We start from the raw sequence: 14,184 nt of genomic DNA, 5'->3' as shown, positions 1-14,184 counted from the left end.
CAGAGTTTTTATAAACTAAAAAGTGTTTTCTTTATACAAGAAAAAGTATTGTCAACTCCAATATTGTTTTTAAAAAGGTATCAATGCCAATTTTGAAAGACACTAAACCAAATTAATACTTGGTGAAACTCCACTGAAGTCAATAAACTTAAAGCAGAGATGATGTGTTTGGCACATTCCGTTTGTAGAAAATTATGCTGACAATTAAATCTGCACTAAGACTGCCAGTGATATTTGATTTGGTTTTAAAAGACCGTCTCTACTAGGCAACTGATTTTTGCTGGGTCATTAGGGGATACCTAAATGCAGGTTTAGATGTACATTTTCACTTTCTGGTTTTACCTTTCATTTCTCATTTTCCATTTATGGTCACTAGCATAAGTATAAAGCCTATGGCCATGATCGTATCACTGGGTCTGTGCACCTATGTGGAGTCCCATTGATTAAACATATATCTATGTGAATGGAGCTCTGCTTAAGACAACTGGGCTCTGCACAGACTCAGGGCTCTGTCTACATAGATCCAGTAGCAGGATAGGAGCCTTGTGTTTGCTTATTTACTCCTGCTGCTTATTTCACATTTGAAGTAATAATCCTAATCACAGCAAACAGTCCTGATGATACTAATGGAGGATCACGACTTCAAGTGAGGACCAAGCAGCAGGAGCAGATGAACTGACCACAACAATTCCGTTTTCATGTCCCCAGCAATGCAAATGAAGGAAAACCACCTGCTAAAATTCACAGGTATATTAACAGAATCATTTCAAAGCAAAATGCTTACAGTTTTCTACAAAGTACAAACGGAAATTTAGTATTTCTAGTGGGCATTGTGTGCAAATCTGCTTTGAGTATCTACTTTGTTCTAACCCGTTATTCCTTAATACAAATAAGGAACTAGACAAAAACCAGACAAAAAGCAACTTTCTTTAGAACACATTTTAATACACAATAAATACAGCTTCCTCTAGGCTTCTCCTCAGCACTATGCTCCTCAATCAGCATGTCAAAGAGTTACCGATGCTAAACCTTTCAGTTGCTTTTATGGGTACTATGCCATTTCTCACGTTGCGGGTTCTTGCTTTCATCAAAAGTCAAGACCTTGAATATCTGCTGATGCAATAAGATCTTACTATTAGTGTTTTGCCAACACGTTGTATTCACCCCCCTGGTTCATACTTAAAATAAAAAGATGTTCCAATCTAATATTTCTGTTTATCACTGTTTTATAAGTGCTTTGTTATTATTATAGGCAGGACCAGTAGCACGACCTATTATTTTTATGGTCACCCGACACTTTCCATTATAAGACCCTGGTTTTAGTTGCTTATCACTTTACCAGATTAGTTGGTCAGGCTGAGGAATGAGGCAAGTCAAAAATATGGGGTTTTTTTGCCAATGTTTAAAAAAATTCTTAGCAAAGCTTGAATGCCACCTGGTTTTGGAGGGGGCACTCAAAATTTGGCAAGAGATGATTTTGTGTAAGGCTTTTTCAGTTTGTCTTTTTTTTTTTTTTTTTTGTAATTTTGGTTCAGGTCAAACTCCGCCCCTCCCTCTCTCCCCCACCCCCCCACAACTGCCAGCAAACTGAAAAATCAGTTATTAAGTCCAAGGTAATTAGCATGCTTTACTATCTTCAGCAAATGATAATGCAAACCACAGACAAATAGAAGAGGAGAAAAATGCATTCCTTGGCTGGGAAGTTATTGCAAGTTTAAAGTCAGAGACACAGACAGTTGGCAGGAGAGAGTTGGGGGATATTTCCTTGGCTTCTTCTCCCTATAAATCAATCACTTCCCTGCAAGCATGGTAATGACAGAACTACTGTTCATATAGTGTGCCCAGCTCCTTTCCTCGCCTTAAATAATACAAGGAATTTGGGATTAGCTTTCCCATAACTGTAAGGTAGATGTTTGTGGAAAAACAGCATTACTGTACGTGTTGCTCAAAGGAAAGTCAAAGAAAGTTCAGTACACAAGAGTGTCTCTCTTCACATACGGTTGTGGCTTTCTCTCCTAGACATTATTACTGCATAAGCACATAGGACACTGTCTCAGTACCTGACAAAGCCGAAACAGAGCACTGCAGGTTTGCCCTAATTATTTGTCCTTTGCAGTGTTATCTATGAACTTTGCCCTCATATTCCACATAGAAAATGCCTATTCAACTGCTTTTCTCATCACAGTACATCTAGAGCCAGCCTTCAGTTTTCAGCTCTTCTGAATGAGCAGGCTGTCTATGACACCCTTGAACCAAATTATCCTTCAGCTCTGTCCCAGGAAATACCCTTACCTAGCTATGACCTTAGGTCCATGCTCCTTAAGTATTTGCATCGCTCTGACCCCCTGCTAACGAACAGCTGACAGCTTCAGTAATAGAGTTCCACATATACTGCCTGCTCTCTCAGCACCCTCCAGCCACCCTCTCCCCAAACTCTCTCTCACCCCGCAGCCCGGTTCACCGTTTCTGTTCCTTCTCCACCCATCTGTGGCCCAGCACAACAGGGTGCCAAGGCAGCGTTCTTTCCCTGCCAGGTCTCATCTGCACTTTTTTTGTGCTCTTTGCCTGCTGTCTCGCTTATGTACAACCCAATGCTTGCTTGGCAGTCAGTGGCGGCAGGGGTGGAGGGTGGGTAATGAATGTGCACAATTGAGGAAGTTGGATGGCACACTGCATACCTTACTTCGCAGAAGTACCTTCAAAACATAGGATCAGCCCTGTTCTAATTACTTCTGAACCTGTCCACACAGCCTTAGAAAAGCAAATCACCTTAAGCTTGTGGTATTGGGCAAACCTTCTTAAAATGTCAGAAAAAAGTAGATTCTTCCCCTGAGTAGACTTGTTGATACCATAGTCTGCTCTCACCAAAACAGACATTCCAGCAGAAGGTGCTGTATGACAGAATGTGTATTTTATTGTATTCTTTTTGAACGACGATGAATAGTTACCAAATGTTCAAAAAGCATCATTTTTTGGAAAACAATTTTAATGGCATTTGTAAATGAATTCACAGGATCTCCCTTGAATGAGGTTTCCAGAAGACTAAGACTTCCACTGCTTCCAAAGCCTGGATGCAATTAAACCAACATATAAGTAAAAAGTGAATTTCTTGTTCAAATTATGGCTGTGTTTAATATTAATGCAGCAAAATTCAGACAAAGCATCTTGTGTGAAAAGACAAAAGAGAATTTAAGACGCATTAAAATGCTTTAAAATATCTTCTAGGACATTTGTGTGTGCAGATAAATGACAGATATTCAAATTTACACACTAATATTAAACATACTGTCAGAGAAAAACAGTTCTCACTCTCTTTTTTGGATACATTCCTGACATATTTGTCAGTGTAACAACCTGACTTTAGGTAGTTGAAGTTTTGAACTGGAAATTTTATTTTAGTCGCTTTTCATCTTTAAAATATAGTACTAGCGGTTACCTTCAAACAATAACAAAGCTGTGCATCTAAATCATTTTATTGTGGAAAAAAATAAATTCAATTCAACTTGACAAGCGGCAGAATGATGACCTTTGAATCACCACCACAATTCAATTTTTAGTGCTAAAACTGTTACTTGGAACTGATGAGATGATCAGATGTTGCAAGCCGTTTTCCCCCTCCCTCTAACGTGACATATGAATTCCATTGACTTTAAGGTAACTTCCCAGACATTTCCAATTACTAAATCAAACCGACTGTACTTAGTTGGCCAAAAGCTCAGGAAACAATCTCTTTAATAATTTGATATGGATTTGGTGCCAGTTATAAAAATGTTAGTCATTCATCTATCACACTATTTCTAGACACAAATCAGGGTCTGAGTCTTCAGAGAAACAGATCCCCCGCCCCCATCCAACCTCAAACAGTGTACAGACATCCCTCAAACTTCAGAAGAGGGTTACACACCAACAGAGACAGATCCAGTGACAGAACCATATACTAGAACATATACCATAATGAACCCTCATGAAGAGATATTTGTAGTTTTGGGAGAATTTGATTTTTTTTTAATAGTTTCAACAGGTACTATCAATGTTTATTTTAAAACATTTTCTTCAATTTTTATCTATTTAAATTTTAACAGTTGCACAAAATTAAGCACAGTACCAGGGGTGAAAGTAAGTTAGGACACTTACTGGTACAGGCGGGCGGGGGGGGGGGAGGGCGCTCCTGCCCCCAGAAGGGGCTTGGCCTCAGGCGGAAGGGGTGGGGTTCAGGGTCAGCATCCCCCAACCAGCCCTTCCAAGCCGCCTGGCCCGTGCTGCCCAGGGCTCCCATGTTGATTAGGGTTACCATATTTCAGCAAGCAAAAAAGAGGACGGGAGGAGCCCAGCCCTAGCCCCGCCCCTGTCCTGCCCTAGCCCCGCCCCTGCCCCACCCACTTCCCACCCCCCTCAGAACCCTCAACCCTCCCCCCCGCTCCTTGTCCCCTGACTGCCCCCTCCTGAGACCCTCCCGCCAATCCTAACTGGCCACCTAGGACCCTACCCCCTACCTGTGCCCTGACTGCCCCAACCCTTATGCACACCCCCACCCCCAGACAGACCCCTGGGACTCCCACGCCCCATCCAACCACTCCCCACCCCCTGACAGCCCCCCCCCCGAACTCCCGACCCATCTAAACCCCTCTGCTCCCTGTCCCATTGACTGCTCCGATCCCTCTCCCCACTCCTGCCCCCTGACAGCCCCCCCCCAGAACTCCCAACCCCCCCCTTGTCCCCTGACTGCCCCCTCCTGGGACCCCTGCTCCTAACTGCCCTCCACAACCCCACCCCCTACCTAAGCCTCCCTATTCCTTATCCCCTAACTGCCCCCCAGGATCCTACCCCCTACCCGTACCCTGACTGCCCAAAACCTTATCCATACACCCCCCAGAAAGCCTCCCCCCAAACTCCCGACCCCCCCATCTCTTGACTGCCCCCTCCAAAACCTCCCTGCCCCTTCTCCGACCCCCTGGCTCCCTTGTCGTTGGCCTTCGGTTCGCCTAAAGGTCTCTCTGGGAGCTTGCTCAGGAACGGCCGGAGCCGTTCTCCCAGCACGCTGGGCAGCAGCAGGGGAGGAGCTCCAGACTGCCGGAGGCGAATGCAGGGAGGGAGGGAGGGAGTGAGCTATGCTGCAGGGGAGGCGGAGGGACTTTCTCTCGCTGTCGGAGCCCCATGTAAGTGGCACCATCTGGCTGCCCTGTTAGCTGCGCGTGCTCTGCATGGGGGGGGGGGGGAGGGAAGTCCGGACATTAACAAATTCCCCCCGGACGCTATTTTTAGTTCAAAAATCCGGACATGTCCAGGGGAATCCGGACGAATGGTAACCCTACTGTTGATTTAAGGGGCCCAGAGCCCCGGGCCCCTTTAAATTGCTGGCCCCAGGGCAACTGCTCGCTCCCTCCCCCCCCGCCCATTGGAGGCTGCGGGGGAGGAGGGGACCAATGGGGCAGGGACATTAAAGCGCTGCAGGGCCCTTTGCGGCCGTACCGCTTTAACGTTGCTGCCCATCCCTCCCCCACTCCCCTTTGGCGGCCCTGCCGGTATGGACCTTACCGGCAGGGCTGCCGACAGGGGAGGCAAAAGGGGCGGGGACATTAAAGCGCTGCCACAGCAGTGCTTTAATGTGGGCTGGGTATGGGGCGGGTGGGTTCTTATGGTACAGAGTACCGGCCTGTACCGGCTCACTTTCACCCCTGTACAGTACACATAAAGCCTTGCTGTCCACTCTGGCATTGCAACAGAGCAGAGTGACCCAGGGTAGATTGCAATGGGGATATTATTTTCAGAGCAACTTCAACTGCAATGGTAGCAAGAACAGCTGTGCACCAATGCAAGCATTTTTGAGTGCAGATGGGGTGTTTTATAGGCACACTGAGGTGCTGCAAAGGTGTTGCAACACCAAAATGTATTATCTATTGTAGATAAGCCCCAAGATGTTATTCCAGGAATCTTAGCTGCATGCAGGCTTTGCACTGCATAGTGAAGAAAAAAAGTTTCTGAAGAGTTATAGAATATTAGCATAATAAACTATCCTCTTGTTAGGATTTTGGAGATTCTGAGTATTATGTGCAAAATATATTCCTGGGACAAACTTATCTTGACAAAGCATGGATGATGTACAGGAGTGTTATGCATTATCTTCCTTGCTGATTCAATACAGTAAATGTACATGCTAACTCAAAGTAACCAGAAACCCCAAAAGATGTTAATTTTCACCACTTCACAAGAAAACAATTGAATTTTCTTGTATTGGTCTGGATGAAAACACTTCCTCAGCCACACACAGCACTCTCCGGCATCATAACGACTACTACTCTCTAAAAGGTCCCAATTACATTGTGTATGTAGCAAAATAAATGCAATGTGGATTATAGCCATGTACATTCAATGATCTGTAATTGAAAACTCCTGGATTTACAAAATGGTTGGAGAGCAGGAAGTCTGAAATGCCAATATGTGAATTTGATGAAGTACCTGAAACCCTTCCACCAAAAACAGAATGGATTCTGTACATTGAATTCAAACTGCTTCCAATATTGTGTGGATGCCAATGAAATATTTTCAGACATAGAATATGAACCAAATGTCTGACTTTCACAACAAGTCCCAGAAAGATTTAAACTATTTAAAGAGAATTCACAGAAGGAGAATGTGGAAGGAGTGACTTGAGGAAAGACTAAAGGAGCTAAACATGTGTGTGAATTGGCTAATCTTATGTGAGGATATGGTAACTGTCTACCAGGTATAAACTCCAAGAAGAGACAAGGGAACCTTTGGCTGGTTCACGGAGGCTGTACCAAGGAGCGATGGGATGAAAGAGAAAAAAAGGAAAACTTAGGGTGAATACCAAAAAGAATGTCTGGACTTTTAATAGGAGGGAGGGGTTTCAGGAGGAAAGGAATCTGATCTTGTTACATTTCACTGAGTTTTAAAGGGCAGATTTGTTTGAACTACATAATGTTGAAATTAAAAGTGACTATTTATAACAACTATTTAAAGTGGAAAACTGGAAGATTTTGCAAGGTTTGACAGCATGATCCTGATTTTAGCAGCTGCAACACGTAAGAGGAGGAGTAATAATAATGCCCACCTAAGGTATTATACCCATGGGGACTTGCGGTAAGCACACTCAGAGGCACTTGCTACATCTGTACAAAATGTAGAACATGCATTTCACTCATGACACCTTGAGGAGAAAAATATTAAAAATATCTCTTTATAATTCTAAGCTGAGACAACATGCCATAAAATGCCTTAATGATAATTGTGGTGTTATTGCAGAATATCACTACAGGACAGAGTTAAGGTTGCTTGGTTCTCTTAATTAGTAATTTCTTATCATAATGTGTGAAATTAAGTGTAACCTTAACTCTGAATTTTCTGGGCATATAAATGCATATACTGGTTTTGGGACACCTATAACATCTTTATTTATCCTTCAGTTATTGATATGCACTCTGAACCTTTACATTAAAATGGAGGATGTTGATGGTGTATAGTTTTTTGGTTTTGTGTGTGCATGTGCACCTTGAAATATACTACACGATACCTAAAATATCTTTGGAGAAAACTGAAATCTTGTCATCTGGGTGCAGAAAGCCTTGGCTAAAGCATTAGAGGTTCTTCTACTAATTACTTTTCTCTGGCCTGGAGAACATAAATTTGCCTAGGATTGTAATAGGCATGCATACACTATGTGATTGTAAGCTCTTTGGTGTTGGTGCCATTATTTTGCTCTCTATTTGTGCAGTACCAACCACCATGGGATCGTAGACAATGCCTGGAGCTCCTAGGCACTATGGCAATAAAAATAATAATGTACAGTCCCTGGTGGAGAAGTATTTTTAATTTATTTTCTTAACACACTGGTAGTCCCCATCCCTCGACCTATGTTAGTGATAATTTTGTGTAATGGACATGCCTACATTTGGAGTTTATGGTCCTATTGGGGGTGGAGAGGGAAGTCAACACAAAACTGTCAAATGGCTAACTAAATTTGTTACATCCACAGTCTTGGGCCTTTCTTCATCTGTAATTATATTTGATGCTACAATATATTGTGATGACTGACTGACCATGAGCTGGTTTTATAGGATAGATCACTACTTGCTATGAAACAAGTTTAGGTTAGACAAAACACATTAAAGTGAAGGCTTCTGAACTGCAACCCGGCAAACATTTTCCCTAGTGTTTTAACTCAGCCAAGTCCCTGTTATTTAGTCAGACTCTAATGAGACTTGCCTAAGACATTGTGTTCTATGGAATATGGAAAAGAGATTCAAAACAGTGGGCCCAGTTTATCACTGGAGTAATCTCATTATAGCCACAGCTATAGAGTTACAACAGAAATTAATTTGGCCCAGTATCTTCAGTGAAAATACCCTAGAAGTCATTTTTTTAGGGTAACATCTACATGGAAGGGACAAATGATCAACTGATGTACAAACAGGAGAACGTTTAACCGTTATTCCCATAGCAATGGCTAGCATATTACTTCTGCCACTAACACTAATGACCTTTGAGCTAATACTTTAAAAAATCCCACCCCAAACCTCAAAGAATCAAAGAAACCACAGTACAGCCTAAAGTAATGTAAACTTATAAGCTTTCCTGTACACCTAGAAATGTCGAACTGTTAAATGCACATTCAATCCTACACTGTTCAAAAGGAAACTCCCAAACTAGAGTCAAAGCTAAATTCCTTGGAAAAAGATCATCTTAACCTCATTTTGAAATTATATCAAATACAGAGCCCACGCAACACTCAAAATGAGTAAAAACAAGGTACACAGATGTCCCAAACAAAAAGAGTTTTTAATAACAACGTTCTTGCTGACATACTTACATGCCTTCCCAGTCACTTTTTGTATCCCACAAATATTAATGAATACATCCTCACCGCACCCCTGTGTTGGTAGTGAACAAAGCAATTACAGGAAACAGAATTTCCACTCCACGGAAAATTGTACATTTCCAAAAAAATGTTTTTTCTGAATCAGAACAAAAAGCCTCAAATGCAAATTTCTGTAGAATGCAAATTTTTTTTTAAAATTCTGGGCAAGGAGCCAGCCAGCTCTCAATCTGGCTAGGCATCTGGGGAGCGAGGCAGCCTAGTGTCCCATGGCGGTGGGCAACATGGGAAGTCTGGAAGCCCAGCAGGCAGATCAGGAGACTGCTCAGCCATCATCTGGCTGACTGGCAGGAAACACACATGCAAGTGCTGAAGAGATGAAGCCATTTGTACAATGAGAAAATGAGTTTCGTGATCTGCAAAAACACTTGAACAAATAGAAGCTCTTCCCAGTCTCTCACTAACCAAAATCTATAAGCTTAACTTTTTATGAACCAAGCTGTCAGTCATGCAAAATGAGTTCAGCTATAAATGAAAGCACATTAAATGCACAATGATGAGGAAATGACCTAACAGGCCAAGGCAGATTGAGTTAATTTGTAATTAATTAACTACCCTTAGGAGAAACCAAACACCGGGGTACTAGTTAATAGAATCTTTCCCCCTTGATAAATTATATTTACCTCTTGGAACATGCAAGAAAAAAGGAAAAGAAAAGAAAAGAAAAGAAAAAAGAAGCTAGTGTTCTCTAGATGCCAGCAGCAGCTCTGGAACATGTCACTGAAGATAAATTAAATCAAAGTCCATGTATAAAAGTGGAGAGACAGGAAGAACAAGTAAATAAGGATAAACATTATCAGCTTTGCTTTGCTCTGGTCTGGCCTTGACTCCTATGATTCCTCCTACTTAATTATTGTTTATAACTAGTAAATACCACATCCTAGGGGAAACTGATCCCTGATGGCAATTATAGCTTCCACTTGGTTCCTGAGAACTTCATCATCAGAATACAGGGCTATGTGCAGGGCTATGTGCCTGCAAGGACTTAAAATTCTAGCTGCATCACCTGCAATTTCTCTCTTATTAAAAAGATCGTTGAATAGTCATACCCATTTCTTTAGAATCTGATTACATTCAGAGGTGCAGGGAAATGATGGGGATATGCTCACATGTTTGGGGTTTTTTGGGGACAGGGGCGGGGTTGGTATCCTGTTGCTGTCCTATCCTTAAATGTAGCTTCAAAATTTAAAATTATTTACTGTGAATGCATATTCACTCTAGCTCCCCCACGAACACTGCAACATATTTAAGTTACACTGAACTGTATGTCCTGCCACCATCCAAAACTTCATCAGAGCTAACTTCTCCTTTCCTTCTCCACCAGTGCTAACATGTTCACTGTTCTCCCAAGCCCACATTTACAACTTTCTCTTCACCCCACTCCCTGGATGGCACCTCTTCCCAAGTTTCCTCTATAATGACCCTTCTTCATCATCCCCACTATTAGAACATTGGGTCCATGCCTTGATCGCTCCTCTTAGCTACTGTCATCTCCTCCTTTCTAACTCCCTCTCCAATCACCTTCAACTCTATCTGAAATATTTCTGCTGTAACCATCTTCCCCTCATGCCACTCAATCCACATCACCCACTTCGTTGCTTTGCGTCATGATCTTAATATAATTCAAAACCGTAAAATCAAGATCTTTGCACTTGTTTTCATGGCTTTACTGTAAACATTTTCACCCCCACCTAATCTCTGCTCTGATTTTCCCTTATTCTCCAATACTCTAGTAACCCCATTGAATAGAAAACTGCTTTTCTTTTGAGTTTGGAAAGCCCCTTGCATATTGTGGGCATTATCAATAATAATAAGGATAGAAGTCTCCTCACAGTCCTCTCTTCCAACTTTGCCCTTCACCATCTTTGGAATAGTCTGTCTCACATCCATCTTGCAAACTCCTCTTCCAGATCCCTCATTACACCTCACTTCTTTAATGGAACCTTCCAACTCTGATCTCCATGACTTCAGCCAAGCTTCTTCATATATGGAGATATACCTATCTCATAGAACTGGAAGGGACCCTGAAAGGTCATTGAGTCCAGCCCCCTGCCTTCACTAGCAAGACCAAGTACTGATTTTGCCCCAGATCCCTAGGTGACCCCCTCAAGGACTGAACTCACAACGCTGGGTTTAGCAGGCCAATGCTCAAACCACCGAGCTATCCCTCTCCCCCATTTCTTAGGTCTGAGCTGTTATCCACTGTGTCACATTTGTCAGCCTGGTTTTGATTCTAAGCTCCTCTGGGCTGGGACCATGTCTCGTGTGTCTGGCAGGGCTGTGTACAATACAGAATAATCCTTAACTATCCAATAACTTGACAAACGACAAACCAATGGTGCGTCCATCCCACATAACACTCCCACAAAAGGGACAGACTGAGACTTGGGAGGGTGCTGGTTATAGTGTTGACTAAACAGAAGTTTCCACAGAGAAGCCTGTAAAGAGACCATTCTTGAAAAACCCCTTCTGATGCTTTATGTGTAGTGATGAGGATGATGATTACGTTCCTTCCTGCCCTGATATGGCTGGGGCTGAAATAGAGGGAAGAACAAGGGGAAGCAGGATTCAGGGCTGAGAAAGCAAGGACCTGCTACAAAGAAAAACAACTAGAAAGGATTTAGAAGCAGAACTTCTCATCACAGAAACTGGAGTCTTGGACACCAGTGTAACACAGGGTTTAGAAAGGGCTGTTACAAAAGCACATAGCAGAGGTACTGAACCAGTGCGATCAGGGTGTAGTGGTAAAAAAAAAAAAATTGGGTAAACTAATCTAAGCTAAACTCCATATTCCCCAAAGAGAAGTGATAAACTGTGTTTACCTGCTGTTACCCTCAATTACACGACTGACTGAGATGTATTACTACCCTACCTGTGCACCAGTGTGCAGATTCACCAGCGACGGCAGTTCAAATTAAAGCCCAAACACTCAAATTCCATTCCACGTCCTTTTCCCCAATGCAAGTTTATTAATTAACAGAAAATGCAAAAAAGGTTCAAAATAATACAACACCCTTGGTAACAGAGACTCTTCCTGCTGTCTCTGGCTGCCACAACTGGGAAGGGGGAACGCATGTTTCTCCTCTGGTAACTTTTTCCTGCCTACTGATGGGGAAACATACAGCAAAGCATCCTTGACATTGGGTCTCTCCTGCCCCCACCTAAGAGACAGGAAGTGTCCATCTGGCTTCCTGAAGGTCACATGCTTGTCCCTAGTCATGTGCCCCATGACTACATTTCCCAGTTTTAAAAGGCCCAAAGGCTATAAAGGCAGATTAGGACTCACATATGCACCCTAAGGCCCAATTCTCTGTTAAATCAACATACAACAGCACTAATACTTTAGAAAAAAGCCATTATTAATATCCAAATAGCATGGCTCTTGAAGTCAACAATGTTAATTCACTAGAGACTGGAAAGGAGAAGGCCTCTTGTTTTAGGTTCAACGCTGATAAAACCCAGCCAAGGCAAACATTGGAGAAAGACGTTTTAAGAAATTTTCAAGAAAAACAGCCAAAAATTACAGCTCTTACAAAGTTGAAATTTGTTTGTGGAGCAGAAGAGCAGACCCTGAGAGGTCTCATACAACTAACTGGGAGGTCATCCCACAACATAGAGTAACACCAAAGCCAAATATTTTAAAACAGCTTTAAGAAAAATGTTATTTAAAAAAAATTCTAATACAATAGATTTTCACACACAATTTACCCTAAAAATAGGCACCTAAAATCAGAAACCTTAGTTTGGGGTATATGAATTCCCAAATGTGGCAAAAAGGAAGGTCTGTCACAAAAAGGCCATGTGGTCTTGTGGGTAGAGTGTGGGACTGGGAACTGGGAAACCTGACTACCAATCCCATCCTATTCTCTGCCTACTCCTGTCTGTGAAGCAAAGTCAGTGCCTCAGTTTCCCCATCTATATAACAGGAATCATACTTATACCACCAGTGTGTGAGATTTAACAACCATTTGATACCCCTGGGATGGATGCTGCAATGCAAATGATAGATTATATAGCAACTATGGACATCCCCCCAAGCCACTCTTCTTTTAAATCAACATACAGTGGGTTCTTTTATTCCATGACTAACTAACAGAATGAAGGGATTTCTTTTCCATAGTTAATAAGATCAATATATATCTCTTTTGATTTTAAGCCACAGGAAGAATAGAAATCCAGCATGCTCAGGGAGCTGTCTTTAAAACTGAGAGAGAAAAGAATGGACTTACATTTGTGTTGCAGAGTTTGTACTGCTTGTAGGCTCCAATGCACACAATAGCTCCAGCCCTTGGAGAGTGAGGTTGACCTTGGAAGGGCTGGCGGGATGCAGAGCCATGGTGGGTTGAGTCAGTCCCATGAAACAAACTTTGAGATGCAGGAAAGGCCTGTGAATGGGTTGAAGCCTGCTGATAAATTGAGGGCCCCAACACCTGAGGTCCACGTTCTTCTTGGTAAAGATTCCCATGTTGAACTGAAGGGTTAGATGGATGATTGTGTGTGTTCCCAAGACCCTGATTCTGCTCATACGCTTGGTTCCTTGTTGACTGTCGCTGCCGCCGTGTTTTTTGAAGCAGTTGCCCAGTGTCAGTTTGCAGTGGTAATATATATGGCACTTTTCCATATCCATATTTCCCTGGGCCTATGGGACTTTGGTTTCTGTTTCTAAAGGAAGATAAAATAAAACAGTTACTGCACTGATAAATGTATGAACATTAAAATACGCATATGAACTTTATCTACAGCCAACAAACTAGACAAAAACAGGTGAACCAAAAGCTTTCGTTTATTTTTAACAACATATGTACAAACCTCTGGTCTCATTTTGTATATTGGACATCTACACAGCCTGCAGAAGTGAGTCTCCCAGCCTAGGTCAACTGATTCGGGCTAGCGGGGATCACGCTAAAAACTGCTGTGTAGACAGTGCTTTGGAGTTGTGGCTTGGGCTGGATCTCAGGATCTGAAATCTAGGGTGGTGTTTGGGCTTCAGAGTCTGAGCTCCCGTGCAAGACTCAACTTCAAAGTGCTATCTACACTAGGGTTACCATATCTCATAAATAAAAAAAGAGGACCCTCCACGGGCCCTGGCCCCGCCCATTTCCTCACCCCCACCCCAACTCCGCCCCTTCCCCGTCCTAACTCCGCCCCCTCCTCCCTCCCACTCCCAGCCACGCGGAAAGGGCTGCCCGAGCGCTACTGGCTTCACGGTTTGCCGGGCAGCCCCCAGACCCTGCGCCCCCAGCCAGCGCTTCCCCAGCGCAGCTGGAGCCCGGGAGGGGAAGCGCCCAGCC

At 43.0% G+C, this 14,184-nt stretch overlaps 1 protein-coding gene across 2 annotated transcripts in view; it reads right to left on the bottom strand.

The window, feature by feature from the left end:
• Window positions 1-14,184, bottom strand: part of THSD4 (thrombospondin type 1 domain containing 4) — a 727,210-nt gene that overhangs the window by 516,229 nt on the left and 196,797 nt on the right. For both annotated transcript variants that reach the window (XM_034783208.1, XM_034783207.1), the window contains exon 5: window positions 13,123-13,555. In XM_034783208.1, coding sequence (XP_034639099.1) covers window positions 13,123-13,555 — 433 coding nt within the window. The remainder of the gene's footprint in view (window positions 1-13,122; window positions 13,556-14,184) is intronic.

Source organism: Trachemys scripta, chromosome 10 (assembly GCF_013100865.1).
Source record: "Trachemys scripta elegans isolate TJP31775 chromosome 10, CAS_Tse_1.0, whole genome shotgun sequence".
Lineage (NCBI taxonomy): Eukaryota > Metazoa > Chordata > Testudines > Emydidae > Trachemys > Trachemys scripta.
Note: the sequence above shows the minus strand (reverse complement) of the source record. Positions and strands in the feature narration are given on the sequence as shown.